We start from the raw sequence: 14,015 nt of genomic DNA, 5'->3' as shown, positions 1-14,015 counted from the left end.
TGTAAAGAAATTTTAATTCACAAGAATATTAATTAAATAAAACAGAGGTATTTAGGATGAACAGCTTAATTGAGGTCTTTACGGCTTGACGGCTTTGTTAATACTCCCCGAGTTGTTCAGTTGTTATCGCCAAACAGGTTTAGTATCATAAGCATAAGAAGAGAGTAGTGACGTCATACTAGGGACAGTGATGCCACTCAGCCTACATACATTCATGTTAAAGCACAGAAAAAATCAGCTGCAAACACGTGCAGATGTGGAAGTTATGATCAAAAATATTTCACTGAATCGGATTTCAAAAAACTGCGTTTTGACGGTGGTGTTTACCAAAAAGTTTGATTTCTTCGTTATAAATTGTCAAAATAAACTGGTTAAACCCATTATTTTAAGAAAAATGTCAAACTTTATTTTAAAAATAAAACAAAATTAATACATTGACCCAGGTCTGAGAATTTCGATTTTTGCAAAACCATTTATTTCTACTCGGAAAATTTTTCCAACTTTGAACTCAATTTTCTTAGAAACAACACACGAAAAACAATATAGTTTTATAATATTTTAAATTATATGATAGAGTTTAATACAAAATAAAGAAAAAGATTAGGGATAATCCTTTATTTTTTTTATTTTTTGCTAAAAGGCAGGTAGAAATAAAAAAGGAGTTATTTTTAAAGTTTTATCGCTTTGTTTTTGTTGTGTATTGTACATAAATAGTGAATTCAATACCTTAAAATGCATTCAATCGAAATTCCTTATTCGGTTTTGTGTAGTGAACTTATTACTAATGGACATGATGTTCAAAATCTTCTACCATATTTTGAAAGGGAATACCCCAACTTAATTTCTGAGCAAATAGAAACTGTTCTGTCAGAATTAAAGAAACGTTTAAAGTTGTAAGTCACTAGGCCTTGGTTCTCAACGGACTGTCGCGCCACCCAATTTATTTTTTTTATTTTTTTATGTCTCATTTTTTGAGTCGATGGAACGCAGTTCATAGAAAAAAAAGGGCATTTTGAAAAAAAAAATACACTCATTGGCTCGAATGAGTTTTCGAGGTAGAACTAATACACTTTTGGTTAGCCCGAAACGTCAACTTATATGGGAAGACCACGAAAGAGTTTTGACGAATGCTGTGATCGAGCTAAAAGGTATAAGAGGGACGAAAAAGAAGAGATAAACTATGCAGCAACATCAGAGAGCTTTTCCAGCTCACAATTTGATCCGGATAAGGCTCTTGCATTTTTTATACAAGCAGAATTGTCGAAACGCTAATATGAAGTATTAAGACATGCCCAAAAAGACGAAGGACATGATGTTTTTCCACCTTATATTAAATTACTGGAACAAAAAGAAGTGCTATCCTTTAGATATAAGCATTACGGAAAGCTCAGCAAGTGTGCCACTACAAAAATTGTTAGACCACACTGCAACAAGGTTATTAGAAGGAAAGACATCAGAGGAGATAACCAGAATTGAAGGACAGTCTTTAACATTGTACACTAAATGGGGATGTGATGGTGCCTCTGGACAACCACAATACAGTCAAACATTTGACAATGAAGAAACTTCGGACGCTAATATGTTTATGACATCTTTGGTACCAATGCAAATGGCTATGGAGGATAACAGGGATATTATTGTATGGAACAACGATCGACCATCCTCTACAAGATATTGCAGAGTCATCCAATTTTCTTTTTTTAAAGAAACTGCAGAAATCATACGAAACGAGAAACAAAGAATAGATACGGAAATCAGTAATTTAACTCAGACGATAATTCAAATAGGCGAACGTCAGTTTACAGTCAACCACGAACTCATGTTCACAATGCCTGGACGGGAAGACAGCTCAATCTGTAACAGAAACTCCTGCAGCTTCTTCCTGTTTCATATGTGGAACTACAACTTCTGGAATGAATAACCTGACAAATATAAGAACCAAAGCTGTAAACAGGGAAGCTTTGAAAATGGGAATGTCTCCTCTTCACGCTCGGATAAAATGTATGTAGTGTATCCTCCATGTTGCCTACAATTTGCCATTTAAAGCATGGAGAACAAACAATGAGACCCACCATATTAGAGATGTTAAGAAGAAGAAAATTCAGCAGGAGTTTCGTGAAAAACTGGGCATCATTGTCGATCTTGTAAAACAAGGTACGGGGACAAGTAATGACGGCAACACCTCCAGAAGATTTTTTGCAAATCCAACCATGAATTCAGAAATCACTGGTGTTAGTGAATCCCTAATTCGGCGGTTTGCTGTTGTCCTTGAAGTAATAACGTCGAATGAAAAATTAGATTTAAAAAAAAGTGCAGCTTACATGTGGGAAACTGCTGAACTGTTTGTTGAGAAATATAAATGATACAATATGCCAGCAACCGTACATAAGGTTTTGATCCATGTAGACATAATTAAAAGCTGTGCATTTCCTGTTGGATCGCTCTCCGAGGAAGCCCAAGAATGCCGAAATAAGGATTATAAAGCCTACCGCAGGTTTCATTCGAGAAAATGCAGCCGAATTGCCACGAATGAAGTTGTGATGCATCATATACTCATATCCTAAGATCCAATAATAACAGGTTTAAGGCCACAGGCAACAAAGAAAATACTTCCAATCAGCGCAGACGCTAAAAACCTCATTTTAGGGTCATAAAATTACTACTTCATAATTGTTTTTTATTTATTTTTTGTATGTATTTATCTTTTTATTTATTTAATTTTATAATATACATAGTTAGTAATAATATTTTGTTCAAAATAAAAAGTAAAATAAAAAAAAACTTTTATTTAAATTTAACATTAAAAGCCTCAAATTTTAGAAAAATGTCAATAACTTTTATTCTCATAATTTTTTCTTGACCAAGCGTGTATAAGACTACTTTTAACACGTGTGAAAAATTTCATTAAAATTCGTTTAATAATTCAGATTTTACAGACTTTTTTCCGCTCTCCCATACAAAAATCAAAAACCCTCAAATTTTAGAAAAATGTCAATAACTTTGTTTATAATTTTTTTTTTTTCAACCAAATTTTGACCAAATATGTGTATAAGACTAATCTTAACATGTATGCCAAATTTCAATTAAATCCTTTGAACCGTTCAGATTTTACAGACTTTTTTCCGCTCTCCCATACAAACCGAACCACTGCGTCGTTGATTGACATTAAGAGATTTGGTTTGATCTTTTCTATTCTTTCCGTGGGTTAAGTATAATAAATAAAAATCCTACTATAATTATTAAATTTATAATCTTATCATTCCAATAGAAAATGCAGTTTTACTTTCTGTATCAAAAAGTTGATTGACAGTTGTGAGCAAGTTGTCACAACTTTTTTTTTTCTGCTAAGTACCTTTTATTGTATGCACCCTATCTCGTCGTCGGCATTAAATCCAGCATGAAGAAAAAGATTGTGAATGATGAAGATACCTACGAAAATATTACTTACTTACTTAAGGTGGCGCTACAGTCCTGTGTGAACTAGGGCCTCACCCAACAAACTTCTCCATCTAGCTCGGTCCCTAGCTAGATGTCTCCAGTTTCGCGCTCCAAGTTGGGTGAGGTCACCTACCACTTGTGCGCGCCACCTGATCCGCGGTCTTCCTCTACTGCGCTGTCCTGTGGGTGTGGATTCAAAGACTTTCCGGGCCGGAGCATTGGTTTCCATGCGCTCTACGTGACCCAGCCATCTTAGTCGTTGGGCTTTTACCCTTCTGGCTAAGTCTACGTCGCGTCGCTGTACAGCCCGTACAGCTCGTCGTTCCATCTTCTCCTCCACTCCCCTTCGATGCATACGGGACCGTAGATCACACGAAGAACTTTTCTCTCGAAGCGACCCAAGGTGCTTTCATCCGCTTTTGTCATGGTCCATGCTTCTGCACCGTATAGCAGGACGGGGATGATAAGGGTCTTATATAGCAACACTTTGGTCCCTCGAGAGAGGACATTACCACTCAATTGCTTTCTTAGTCCAAAGAAACAGCGGTTAGCAAGAGTTATTCTGCGTTTGATCTCAGCGCTGGTGTTGTTTTCTGCGTTTACAGCGGAGCCTAGGTAGACGAAGTCCTTGACTACCTCAAAGTTACGTCTGTCGATTGTGACGTTTTGACCAAAACGTCGGTGTTGTATGTCCTTTCTAGACGACAGCATGTACTTTGTTTTGCCCTCATTAACCGTTAAACCCATTTTGCCGCCTCTGCCTCAATACTCACAAAAGCCCCATTGACATCACGCTGAGTTCTTCCGATTATGTCAATGTCATCAGCATATGCCAGTAATTGGACAGACTTTTGAAAGATAGTGCCTCTAGTGTTGACGTGTGAGCTCTGCACTATTCTTTCAAGCAAGATGTTAAAAAAATCGCATGACAGCGCATCACCTTGTCTAAAACCTTTTTTGACATCAAAAGGTTCTGTTAAGTTGTTTCCAACCTTTATGGAGCAGCGTGAATTCTCCATGGTCATCCTGCACAAACGGACGAGTTTGGCAGGGATGCCAAAACTAGACATGGCTCTATACAGCTCGTCCCTGTAGATGCTGTCATATGCGGCCTTGAAATCGATGAAAAGATGGTGGATGTCGATTTGGTGCTCTTGAGTTTTTTCCAGGATCTGCAGTAATGTGAATATTTGATCAACTGTGGACTTTCCGGGTCTAAAACCACACTGATAAGGACCTATCAGGTTGTTGACGATGGGCTTTAGACGTTCACATATTATGGCAGAGAAGATTTTATAGGCTATGTTAAGAAGACTGATTCCTCTATAGTTGGTGCAGCTTAGAATGTCTCTTTTTTTCAGGATCGGACAAACAATACTGAGGTTCCATTCATCGGGCATACTTTCTTCCGACCATATCTTACAGATAAGTTGGTGCATGCTCCTAACTACCTTATCTCGGCATTTAAGCCATCCGCTCCAGCGGCTTTATTAGACTTCAGCTAAGATATGGCAATCTTTACTTCGTCTAAGTCGGGAGGACGGGATTGTTGGCTTTCGTCGACTATGTTGAATGGATCATCCTGCCTGACAGTGGAATTCGGTTCGTCGTCACCGTTATACAATCTGCAGAAGTGGTCCTACCATATCCTCAGCATTGACTGCGGTTCCACTATGATGTTTCCACTTTCGTCTTTGCAGCCTTCGGTTCTAGGTTTATGTACCTGTGAATTTCGTTTTACCTGTTTATAAAACTTTCGAACTTCATTCCTGCGTTTAAACCTCTCAACATTTTCGACCGCACGGTTCTCATGCCCTCTCTTTTTTCTTCTGAGAAGTCGGCGTTCCTTTCGCCTCTTCTGCTTATTGAGCTCATGAGCAGCTCTCGTCCTTTTATGCAGCGCCACTTCGCGTTCCTGTTGTTTGGCTGCATTTGCCTGCCGACATTCATCATGAAACCAGGGGTTCCTTGTTGGTGGCTGTTTGAAACCCAGCACATCAGAGGCTTCTCTGATTGCATCCTGGCAATGTTGGCACTGGTTTTCGATACATTGTGTTGGCGGCAGAGAACTTCGAGAGAGGTTACTTGTAACTCGGTCGGAAAAGGATTTGGTGATCTCTGGCGATTGTAGCCGTTCGACGTTGTACTTTCTCCCAGCACCTTCCTGTTTTGCCTTGGGTCTGGAAATCCAAAGTGCTACATTGGCTACAACGAGGTAGTGGTCCGAGTCGATGTTAGCTCCTCGGAAAGTTCGTACATTCATGATGCTGGATGTGTGTCTGGCTTCGATCGCAATATGGTCAACGGTTGACGGTAGATTGATCTGGAGAAGTCCAAGTTCCTTTGTGAATGTTGAGGTGTGGAAAACTCGTACTGGTTACCATGACGTTTCGCCCCGCAGCAAAATCTATGAGCCTGAATCCCTTGTCGGAAGTGTTGTCGTGCAGGCTGTTTTTCCCGATTACTCCACCAAAGATGTCTTCCCTTCCTAGCTTGGCATTAAAATCACCCAGGACTATTTTAATATCGTAGCTAGGGCACTGCTCATATGTTTTGTCTAAGAGCTCGAAGAACATATCTTTGGTGTTGTCGTCTTTCTCTTCTGTGGGGGCGTGCGCGCATATCAGGCTAATGTTGCCGAATTTAGCCTTGATGCGTATGGTCATGAGGCGCTCATTGATGCTCCTATAGCTCAAGACTTCTTGCCTAAGTCTGGCTCCAATGACGAAACCGCATCCAAATAAGCGCTGTTGGTTTTCGTGGTAGCAGTCACCATAGTAAATATCGAAGTTTTTCATCCTCTTTTTGCCCGGCCCATCCCATCGTATTTCCTGGATGGCGGTGATATCTGCGTTATATCGTTCTAGGGCCTCCGCTAATTCTTCGGCCGCACGTGGTCTGTTAAGGGACCTAACATTCCACGTGCATATCCGAAGTTCGTTGTCCTTTATTCGTTTGCGTTGGTTGTCAACAGTAAATCCGTCCGTATCCGAGGCTTGTTGGTGCTTCGCAACTTTGAAAGCTTTTACGTGGCCAGGAAGTCACCCCGACGCACAACCCCCAACCTGGAGGGCCAGATCCTAAGTATAACTCCAAGGATGGGGAGCCGGATAAATCCGCTCCTTACAGGCCTGGGCTCCGAATAAGTCGAAGAAGCCCTATAAGGTGCTCCTACGAAAATACAATCAGATAAATATTATCAACCTTTTTTTGAATCGACTGACATAAAACCATCAATTAGTTTGGGATAGAACAAGAACCGAAACAAAATCTTACTAGTGTAAGCGCTGTCTAAGGACTCAGAATAAATTTCTGTGGGAACATGCCTACAATTTTTTCTTTTTGTGCTTATTCCAGTTTTGCCAATTAATTCCAACACAAACGTCAGCTGATAAAAGATAAACAAAAATTAAACGGTTGTTTACGTCAGCGCTCAACTTGCTGCTTTTACACTTTTGCAGATAACACGAAACAGACTAGACTAATCGATCTTTAATTTCTTTGTGTTTATTTCTAAATTCTAATTCATTTGAAAATAAAAATAAATCAATTATTTAATGGAGAATAAACCTAAATATCCAACTTACGTGGTCCTTGGATCTGGTGGCCATACCGCAGAGATGTGTGAAATTATCAAAGCTCTCTTCGATGATCTTCCCCAAAATCCAGATTGTTACTTCGTCGTAGCCAAAACTGATACAACAAGTCGCAGACAAATCGAAGAAACCTTAGACACGAAAATCAAGCCACAATTTGTTGAAATTCCAAGAAGTCGTCAAGTTAATCAAAGCTATTTTACATCAATCTTCACAACTCTATGGGCATTGCTTTATTCTTTCTACATTTTACAACGTGATCAACCAAGAATGGTGCTTTGTAACGGACCAGGAACATGTGTTCCTATTTGCTTGGTTGCAGCTTTATATCGTTTTCTTCATATCATGCACAAGGATACGAAAATTGTCTTTGTTGAGAGTTTTTGTCGCGTGAAGACATTATCATTGACTGGGAAGATTCTACTTCCAATTACGGATACTTTTGTTGTTCAATGGGAACCACTTGCTAGGAATAGAAAAAATATTAAGTACTTTGGTCAACTTGTTTGACATTATAATAGAACTTTTACCGCTATTTTACATACTAACCTATAGATTATAAGAACATTAAAATACATTTTGGAGAAAATAACATTTAAAGACTTTTATTTATTGCTACTTGAGTGTTTTTTGGTCAATTTACTTTTTTCTTGGACGTATAAAAAGATAAGAAGATTAATCTACTCCGATAATTGGGATTGCAATCGTTTTATGGCACGAATTTCACATGAATTTATAGCAGGACTCATGTAAATCCACGCACTGTTGACGTTGTTATTTGATGATAATTCTTTGTTTGAGATAAATTACTCACGCTCATCATATTGACGATAACAGAAGGTATCGAGATATGAAATGAACGCTGGCATGTCTGGAAGCTCTGCTTTGTCTTTGATTTACATTCTTGGAAACAAGTATAATCACGCGTCTGATACTTATCATCGGCTGGGTCGAAAACCACGGCTAATTTCTGTTCTCTTCAAATCTACACCTATCGCGAGACAAATTTACTTCAAGGTTTTGGGCATATCGTTTCACGGTAGCTAGAATGTCCTACAGAGGACTTTCCAAAACGGTTTTTTTTGTCTTAAGCGAGCTTTGTAACTTGCAACGCAGTCTACCGAGTTGACTGCGTTTGATTGAAGTGCCTGTTTAAGGAAATAGGATTTTTTCAAAATGATTCTACAACAGTTTGTACCCTCCCCTTATTTCCTTTTAGTTAGCAAAGAGGAATAAATATCAACTCATGTCCGTCCCAATTTAGTTATTAAAGAGGCACCTTGTGAACAACTGAGTGATACTCCAAGGTTCAAAAGTTCTTGTAATGAAAAGGAGCTTCTAAAAATGGCCCATCGAATCTTGCCAAAAATTATAGGTCAATTTAATTCCTGCAATTGTAAATATTGCAAATAGTAAATCACCAACCCCCGGCTCTATATGAGCTAAAAAAACCCTACTTAAAGACTGTATATCGAGCTAAAACCAACAACCAAAATGTTTAAAGGAAACTCAAGAGTTGTATCGACGACCCCTTTTTTGCGAATAGCATTTATTTTATAATTATACATGTTTTACAAATTTTTATGTTGATATTCCCACAATAAGATTATTATTAAACATTACATGAACATTCTAAGTAATACATTTCATTATTATATTTATATAAATATATATGTTAAATTATCAACTCTTCCCCTCCAAATGCTTTGGGGTGTCGGCATAAGTGAATTTTAATCGAAAAGCTTCAGCTACCAAAATATTTATCTGCCTATCGGACCAATTGTATGTTGGAAGATTTTGCAGCATTATCATCAAACCTTGAAAGTCAGTTTGATTGAGTAGTTGAGTTCGCCAATGTAATAAAAATGCGGCGCACACGTACAAATGCAACTGAGCAAAGCCATCCGATTCGGCTAGATATGTGTCCCATAGTCTGATGGTGCAGTGTAACGGAAGTTCACGAGTTAGAAGATTGTTCATCCAGCGGAAGGAGAATTGCAGATAATCGATTCCCTGATCTTGAAGATGTCGATGGAGTGTGCCATCGATGCGGTGGATGAGATCCTTTAGCTGATTGACCTTTTCCTGAATGCCGAGTTGTGCAAAAATGTAATTATCTTGGATGCAATCTAGAAAGTTGGACAGACACCAAAAGGAATCCGCTTCGATGGCGTGGCGAACTTCCTCGGACAGATCTTTGAATTGGATCTTCTCCAGCTCGAAGCCATTAACTCCGAAGGCTTCCTGTAGGAAGACAATGAAGAATGGAGTTACTAGATCATTTATTCCTTGGACGTAGCCTGAAGCCGGATGGCGAATAGCCCAGATGAAGAGAATACGTTCGAACATCTCCTGAACCAGTTCCTGTTTGAAGAGCATGTTGTGGGGATTCATTCGAGGGACGTCGATGTGAATTTGGCGGTAGGTATCTTGCTGGCTCTCATCCTTGCTGTCAACCATGAAGTACTTACTGCGGAGCTCGCAGTAGCTTTGGCGTTTGCTTTGTAGCACATAGTTCCTTCGCTCGCCGTTCGGCGGAAGGTACTTGGAGAGGAGTCTCCAAGTTATGGCTCGCATTTGCTTGGGTATTCCGGACCAACTAATTTGCTTAAGATCTGCGAAATTTAAAAATGGCGATTCTATTAGAGCAGAGAGCTTACTGATTTTCGACTGGCTGTCCTCGTACTCTTCGGGCGTCGAACTGAGTTTTTGAAGTTGTGGCCATCCTGGATAAACATCGAATCTGCGATTTCTACATCGGTTTTCATAGTTAGGATCTGATCTGGGTTGCTCCTGGCACTCAACTACAGCATGATTGTTGGCAGTAGCAATTGAAATGTCGTGGGAAGCTGCTTCAGTTGGACTGACCGAGTTTTGTTGAGAATTGGACTTTTCTAGAATGCAGCATTCGTCATCACCCATATCCCACGCATCACTCACAGACATTTGGTAGTCTTTGAACGTCGAATCACCTGATTTCTTGCCAAAGGACTTTGTGGGGTTGGCCATTTTTAGGTTTACATTTGGGCTTGGACGACCAGGGACTATGCGACTGCTACTCTTCCAGAAACTTTTTGAGTTGTCTGGCTTCTCCATCATACATGCATATAGATATACCCAGCGCTCCTTGAGAACCTTTGAAAATAGAAAAGCGAAGAGGACTAAGTTTCGATGCTGAAACAAATTATTAACAGGGCCACATAATGAGCATCAGTGAAAGCGAATGAAAAGCAGCGAAAAAAATCGAATATTGTGTGTTTTGTTCCTACAATAACAAGATTGGATTATTTGTATTTGAATTTAAAGTTATTATAAACAATTTTGGATCATCTTTCGATGTAAGCAAGAAGTAAAAAATGTTTTCTTAATATAAAAATTGCACTTTTTTATCAATATTTTCCTAATTAATTGCTGTCAAACAAAAACAGGACAACCGACTGAGACTGACAGAATTTTTCACTAATGACAGTACATAAAAATGAAAGAATACAGCCAAGAAATGGGAACCCTAATGAGAAATTAGTTCAGTGCGAATTTAAAAAGTGATGCGTAACATTAAAATACAGAAAAACTTTGGCCTAATATATAATCAGCTCAAACAGAATCAAATTATGAAATTCAGTGATCTAAGTTTTAACAGGTTTTTATATAAATACCAGGATAAGTAGATTAAAGATTTGGCAACACTGAGCAATTTTAATTTGTGTTGCTTGCCATGGCTTACAAGGCAATTTTAAATTTTTGTAAAGATAAATTAAAGTTGCTCGATGACTGAAGGTAAGCAAGCAACTTACATTTTCTAAAAATTGCTGGAAATATACATACATCTGAAATCAACTTCGGTAAGCCGTGGCAATATTAAGTTTCTAAAACACTTACCCATATACGAGTAAATCCTTTTTGAAAAGTTTTTAAGTATATTCCAGACAAAATCATTTTTTTTTGTGGTATCCTTTATTTAATCAAAATAAAAATGTTCTCCATAATTGTGGATAAACCTTGTACGAAATAAAAAATACAAAAGAACGAAAAATTTAAATTTAATGCACCTTTCTTGTTGTGGAACAAAATAAAAATTATCTTAATAATTTTGTATCGTAATCATCGCTAATAATCAAATTCATACTCACCTTTAGTAATAGATACAAATTGAATTCACCACTGGCTACACAAAATTTGTAATCAAACAGGTCTGTGGGAGAACACTTCTGTCATATTTCACTCAGTTTTGACAGTCAGCTGATTGAAAATACTAAAAGAAAAACACGAAAATATCCATAATATTTTTGCCAACTTGTCTACATCATTGTAATTAATTATTATTTTGTTGTTTAATATATGTATCCCGTAAAAAATTGTTTTGTTTTTAAGTAAATCTATTAATGTAATTGATAAATAAACAAAATAACAAACAATGGCGTGGTTTAATAGTGGCTTGAATAGTATCAAGGGACAATTATCGAATTTAGCCCAAGAGGTCCTCGCCGATGCTGATCGGGAAGAAGAGGCCATAGATACAATACAGGCTTTGGACCAGGCTCAAACACAGTGCGAAGAGTTAGCAAAAATTTGTTCCGAAAGAGATCTTGAGGTAAGTTCATTGATTTGTAATTTATGTATGTTTTTAACAAACCAGAGAATACAATTATTAAAATATTTATGTTGTATTTATTTCAAGATGAAAGAATAATGTCTACCTGTAAACTTTTTTCGAGTTTAACTTTTAGTTGGCAACATTTAGGAAAAATTTAGTTTTCTTTTTAATTTAACTTTTTATTCGAGTGAAGATGTAAAAACATATTTCAAGGTACTTGTTTTTCCAATAAGATGTTGATAGTTAAGAATAGAAATCATTTGATGTGTTTTCCCATGATATTTCACTATTTAATGAGTTTATTTTTAGTCTTTTGGTTAACATTTTGCATTATTTACATTGATAGTCTTAACACATTTAATAAGGTTTCTATGCTGTTGCCACTAGTTACTATCTCAATTGTTGCACACCATTTACTTGACACTATAACATAGTAACTACCTGCTAAATATACTAACTACATTAGATTTCAAATTACCTTGAAGATTTTTACGTCCAACTAAAATAGAAAAAAATGTTTAGCTTTAGATTTACAGTTACTAAACATCTTACATTCTTAATAAGACATTTGAAACCTGATATTTCTAATTACAGATTTCTTTATAGATATGTAAATATATTTATAAGATTGAAGGGCAGCAGAGAAAGAGAAGTGCCCTAGTAAGTTTCTTGATATCTTTTTCATTAAAGAGTCTCTTCAATTAAAATTGTTAGTTTTTGTTGCTTTTATTTGGTTTCTAGCCAAAGTTAAGTTCACATGAAAATTTTATTCATAAGGTTGATCAGTAATTGAAAGGAACAAACGTACGAATAAAGGTATCTAAGATGTCACATAAGCGCACACTATGTTTTCATAGAACTTTATCAATTATGTTTAAAATCTGTAAGAAGAAAAAAGTAGGGAACGTAGAAACAGCAATTTTTCGCCTGGACACGAATTTAGCACTTTCAACAGTTTCTTGACAAAATTTTACTTGCCGTTATCAATTTTAAGGTTTTGTTAGTATTTGTTAGGGAACCCTTTATTTTGCAGTACAGAAGCAATTCTTCTTGGCAAACTTTCAACCAAAGACTCACATCGTGACCTGGGACCTCGATGTCGGAAAGTTTTTTGACTCCTATAGGATTGCGAAGCATCAACAAGCCTCGGATACGGACGGATTTACTGTTGACAACCAACGCAAACGAATAAAGGACAACGAACTTCGGATATGCACGTGGAATGTTAGGTACCTTAATAGACCACGTGCGGCCGAAGAATTAGCGGAGGCCCTAGAACGATATAAAGCAGACATCACCGCCATCCAGGAAATACGATGGGATGGGCCGGACAAAAAGAGGATAAAAAACTGCGATATTTACTATAGTGACTGATACCACGAAAACCAACAGCGCTTATTTGGATGCGGCTTCGTCATTGGAGCCAGACCATACGCATCAAGGCTAAATTCGGCAACATTAGCCTGATATGCGCGCACGCCCCAACAGAAAAGAAAGACGACGACACCAAAGATATGTTTTTCGAGCTTTTAGACAAAATATATAGCTACGATATTAAAATAGTCCTGGGTGATTTTAATGCCAAGCTAGGAAGGGAAGACATCTTTGGTGGAATAATCGGGAAAAACAGCCTGCACGACAACACTTCCGACAATGGATTCAGGCTCATAGATTTTGCTGCGGGGCGAAACGTCATGGCAGCCAGTACACGTTTTCCACACCTCAACATCCACAAAGGGACTTGGACTTCTCCGGACCAATCTACCGCCCACCAGATTGACCATATTGCGATCAACGCCAGACACGCTTCCAGCATTATGGATGTACGAACTTTCCGAGGAGCTAACATCGACTCGTACCACTACCTCGTTGTAGCCAAGGTAGCACTTTGGATTTCCAGACCCAAGGCAAAACAGGGAGGTGCTGGGAGAAAGTACAACGTCGAACGGCTACAATCGCCAGAGATAGCCAAATCCTTTTCCGACCGAGTTACAAGTAACCTCTCTCGAAGTTCTCTGCCGCCAACACAATGTATCGAAAACCAGTGCCAACATTGCCAGGATGCAATCAGAGAAGCCGCCTCTGATGTGCTGGGTTTCAAACAGCCACCAACAAGGAACCCCTGGTTTCATGATGAATGTCGGCAGGCAAATGCAGCCAAACAACAGGAACGCAAAGCGGCGCTGCATAAAAGGACGATAGCTGCTCGTGAGCTCTATGAGCAGAAGAGGCGAGAGGAACGCCGACTTTTCAGAAGGAAAAAGAGAGGGCATGAGAAGCGTGCGGTCGAAGATGTTGAGAGGTATGAAAGCAGGAATGAGGTTCGAAAGTTTTATGAACAGGTGAAACGAAATTCACAGGTACATAAACCTAGAACCGAAGGCTGC

General features: G+C 38.3%; 3 protein-coding genes and 1 long non-coding RNA gene across 4 annotated transcripts in view; 2 read left to right on the top strand and 2 right to left on the bottom strand.

The window, feature by feature from the left end:
- The first annotated feature begins 6,845 nt into the window (after positions 1 to 6,845).
- LOC129946116 (UDP-N-acetylglucosamine transferase subunit ALG14 homolog) lies at positions 6,846 to 7,628 on the top strand. The gene has a single exon (XM_056056157.1). The coding sequence runs from the start codon at positions 6,996 to 6,998 to the stop codon at positions 7,542 to 7,544; it is 549 nt and encodes a 182-aa protein (XP_055912132.1). The 5' UTR covers positions 6,846 to 6,995; the 3' UTR covers positions 7,545 to 7,628.
- A 922-nt stretch (positions 7,629 to 8,550) lies between these two features.
- LOC129947016 (TBC1 domain family member 22B) lies at positions 8,551 to 10,482 on the bottom strand. The gene has a single exon (XM_056057414.1). It carries the CDS (start codon positions 10,131 to 10,133, stop codon positions 8,718 to 8,720), a length of 1,416 nt encoding a protein of 471 aa, XP_055913389.1. The 5' UTR covers positions 10,134 to 10,482; the 3' UTR covers positions 8,551 to 8,717.
- A 435-nt stretch (positions 10,483 to 10,917) lies between these two features.
- Positions 10,918 to 14,015, bottom strand: part of LOC129948448 (uncharacterized) — a 43,848-nt gene continuing 40,750 nt past the window's right edge. The window contains exons 2-3 of the long non-coding RNA XR_008781877.1: positions 11,165 to 11,286; positions 10,918 to 11,032 (exon numbers count right to left, since the gene is read on the bottom strand). This is a non-coding gene — a long non-coding RNA (uncharacterized LOC129948448). The remainder of the gene's footprint in view (positions 11,033 to 11,164; positions 11,287 to 14,015) is intronic.
- LOC129948445 (flagellar attachment zone protein 1) overlaps positions 11,315 to 14,015 on the top strand; it is an 85,512-nt gene continuing 82,811 nt past the window's right edge. The window contains exon 1 of the mRNA XM_056059453.1: positions 11,315 to 11,625. Within this exon, the coding sequence (XP_055915428.1) occupies positions 11,449 to 11,625 (177 nt within the window). The 5' untranslated portion in view covers positions 11,315 to 11,448. The remainder of the gene's footprint in view (positions 11,626 to 14,015) is intronic.

Source organism: Eupeodes corollae, chromosome 2 (assembly GCF_945859685.1).
Source record: "Eupeodes corollae chromosome 2, idEupCoro1.1, whole genome shotgun sequence".
Lineage (NCBI taxonomy): Eukaryota > Metazoa > Arthropoda > Insecta > Diptera > Syrphidae > Eupeodes > Eupeodes corollae.
Note: the sequence above shows the minus strand (reverse complement) of the source record. Positions and strands in the feature narration are given on the sequence as shown.

Bases quoted from the DNA above. Each gene is read 5' to 3' on its own strand.
- LOC129947016 (XM_056057414.1), bottom strand. From the start codon at position 10,133: ATGATGGAGAAGCCAGACAACTCAAAAAGTTTCTGGAAGAGTAGCAGT.
- LOC129946116 (XM_056056157.1), top strand. From the start codon at position 6,996: ATGGAGAATAAACCTAAATATCCAACTTACGTGGTCCTTGGATCTGGT.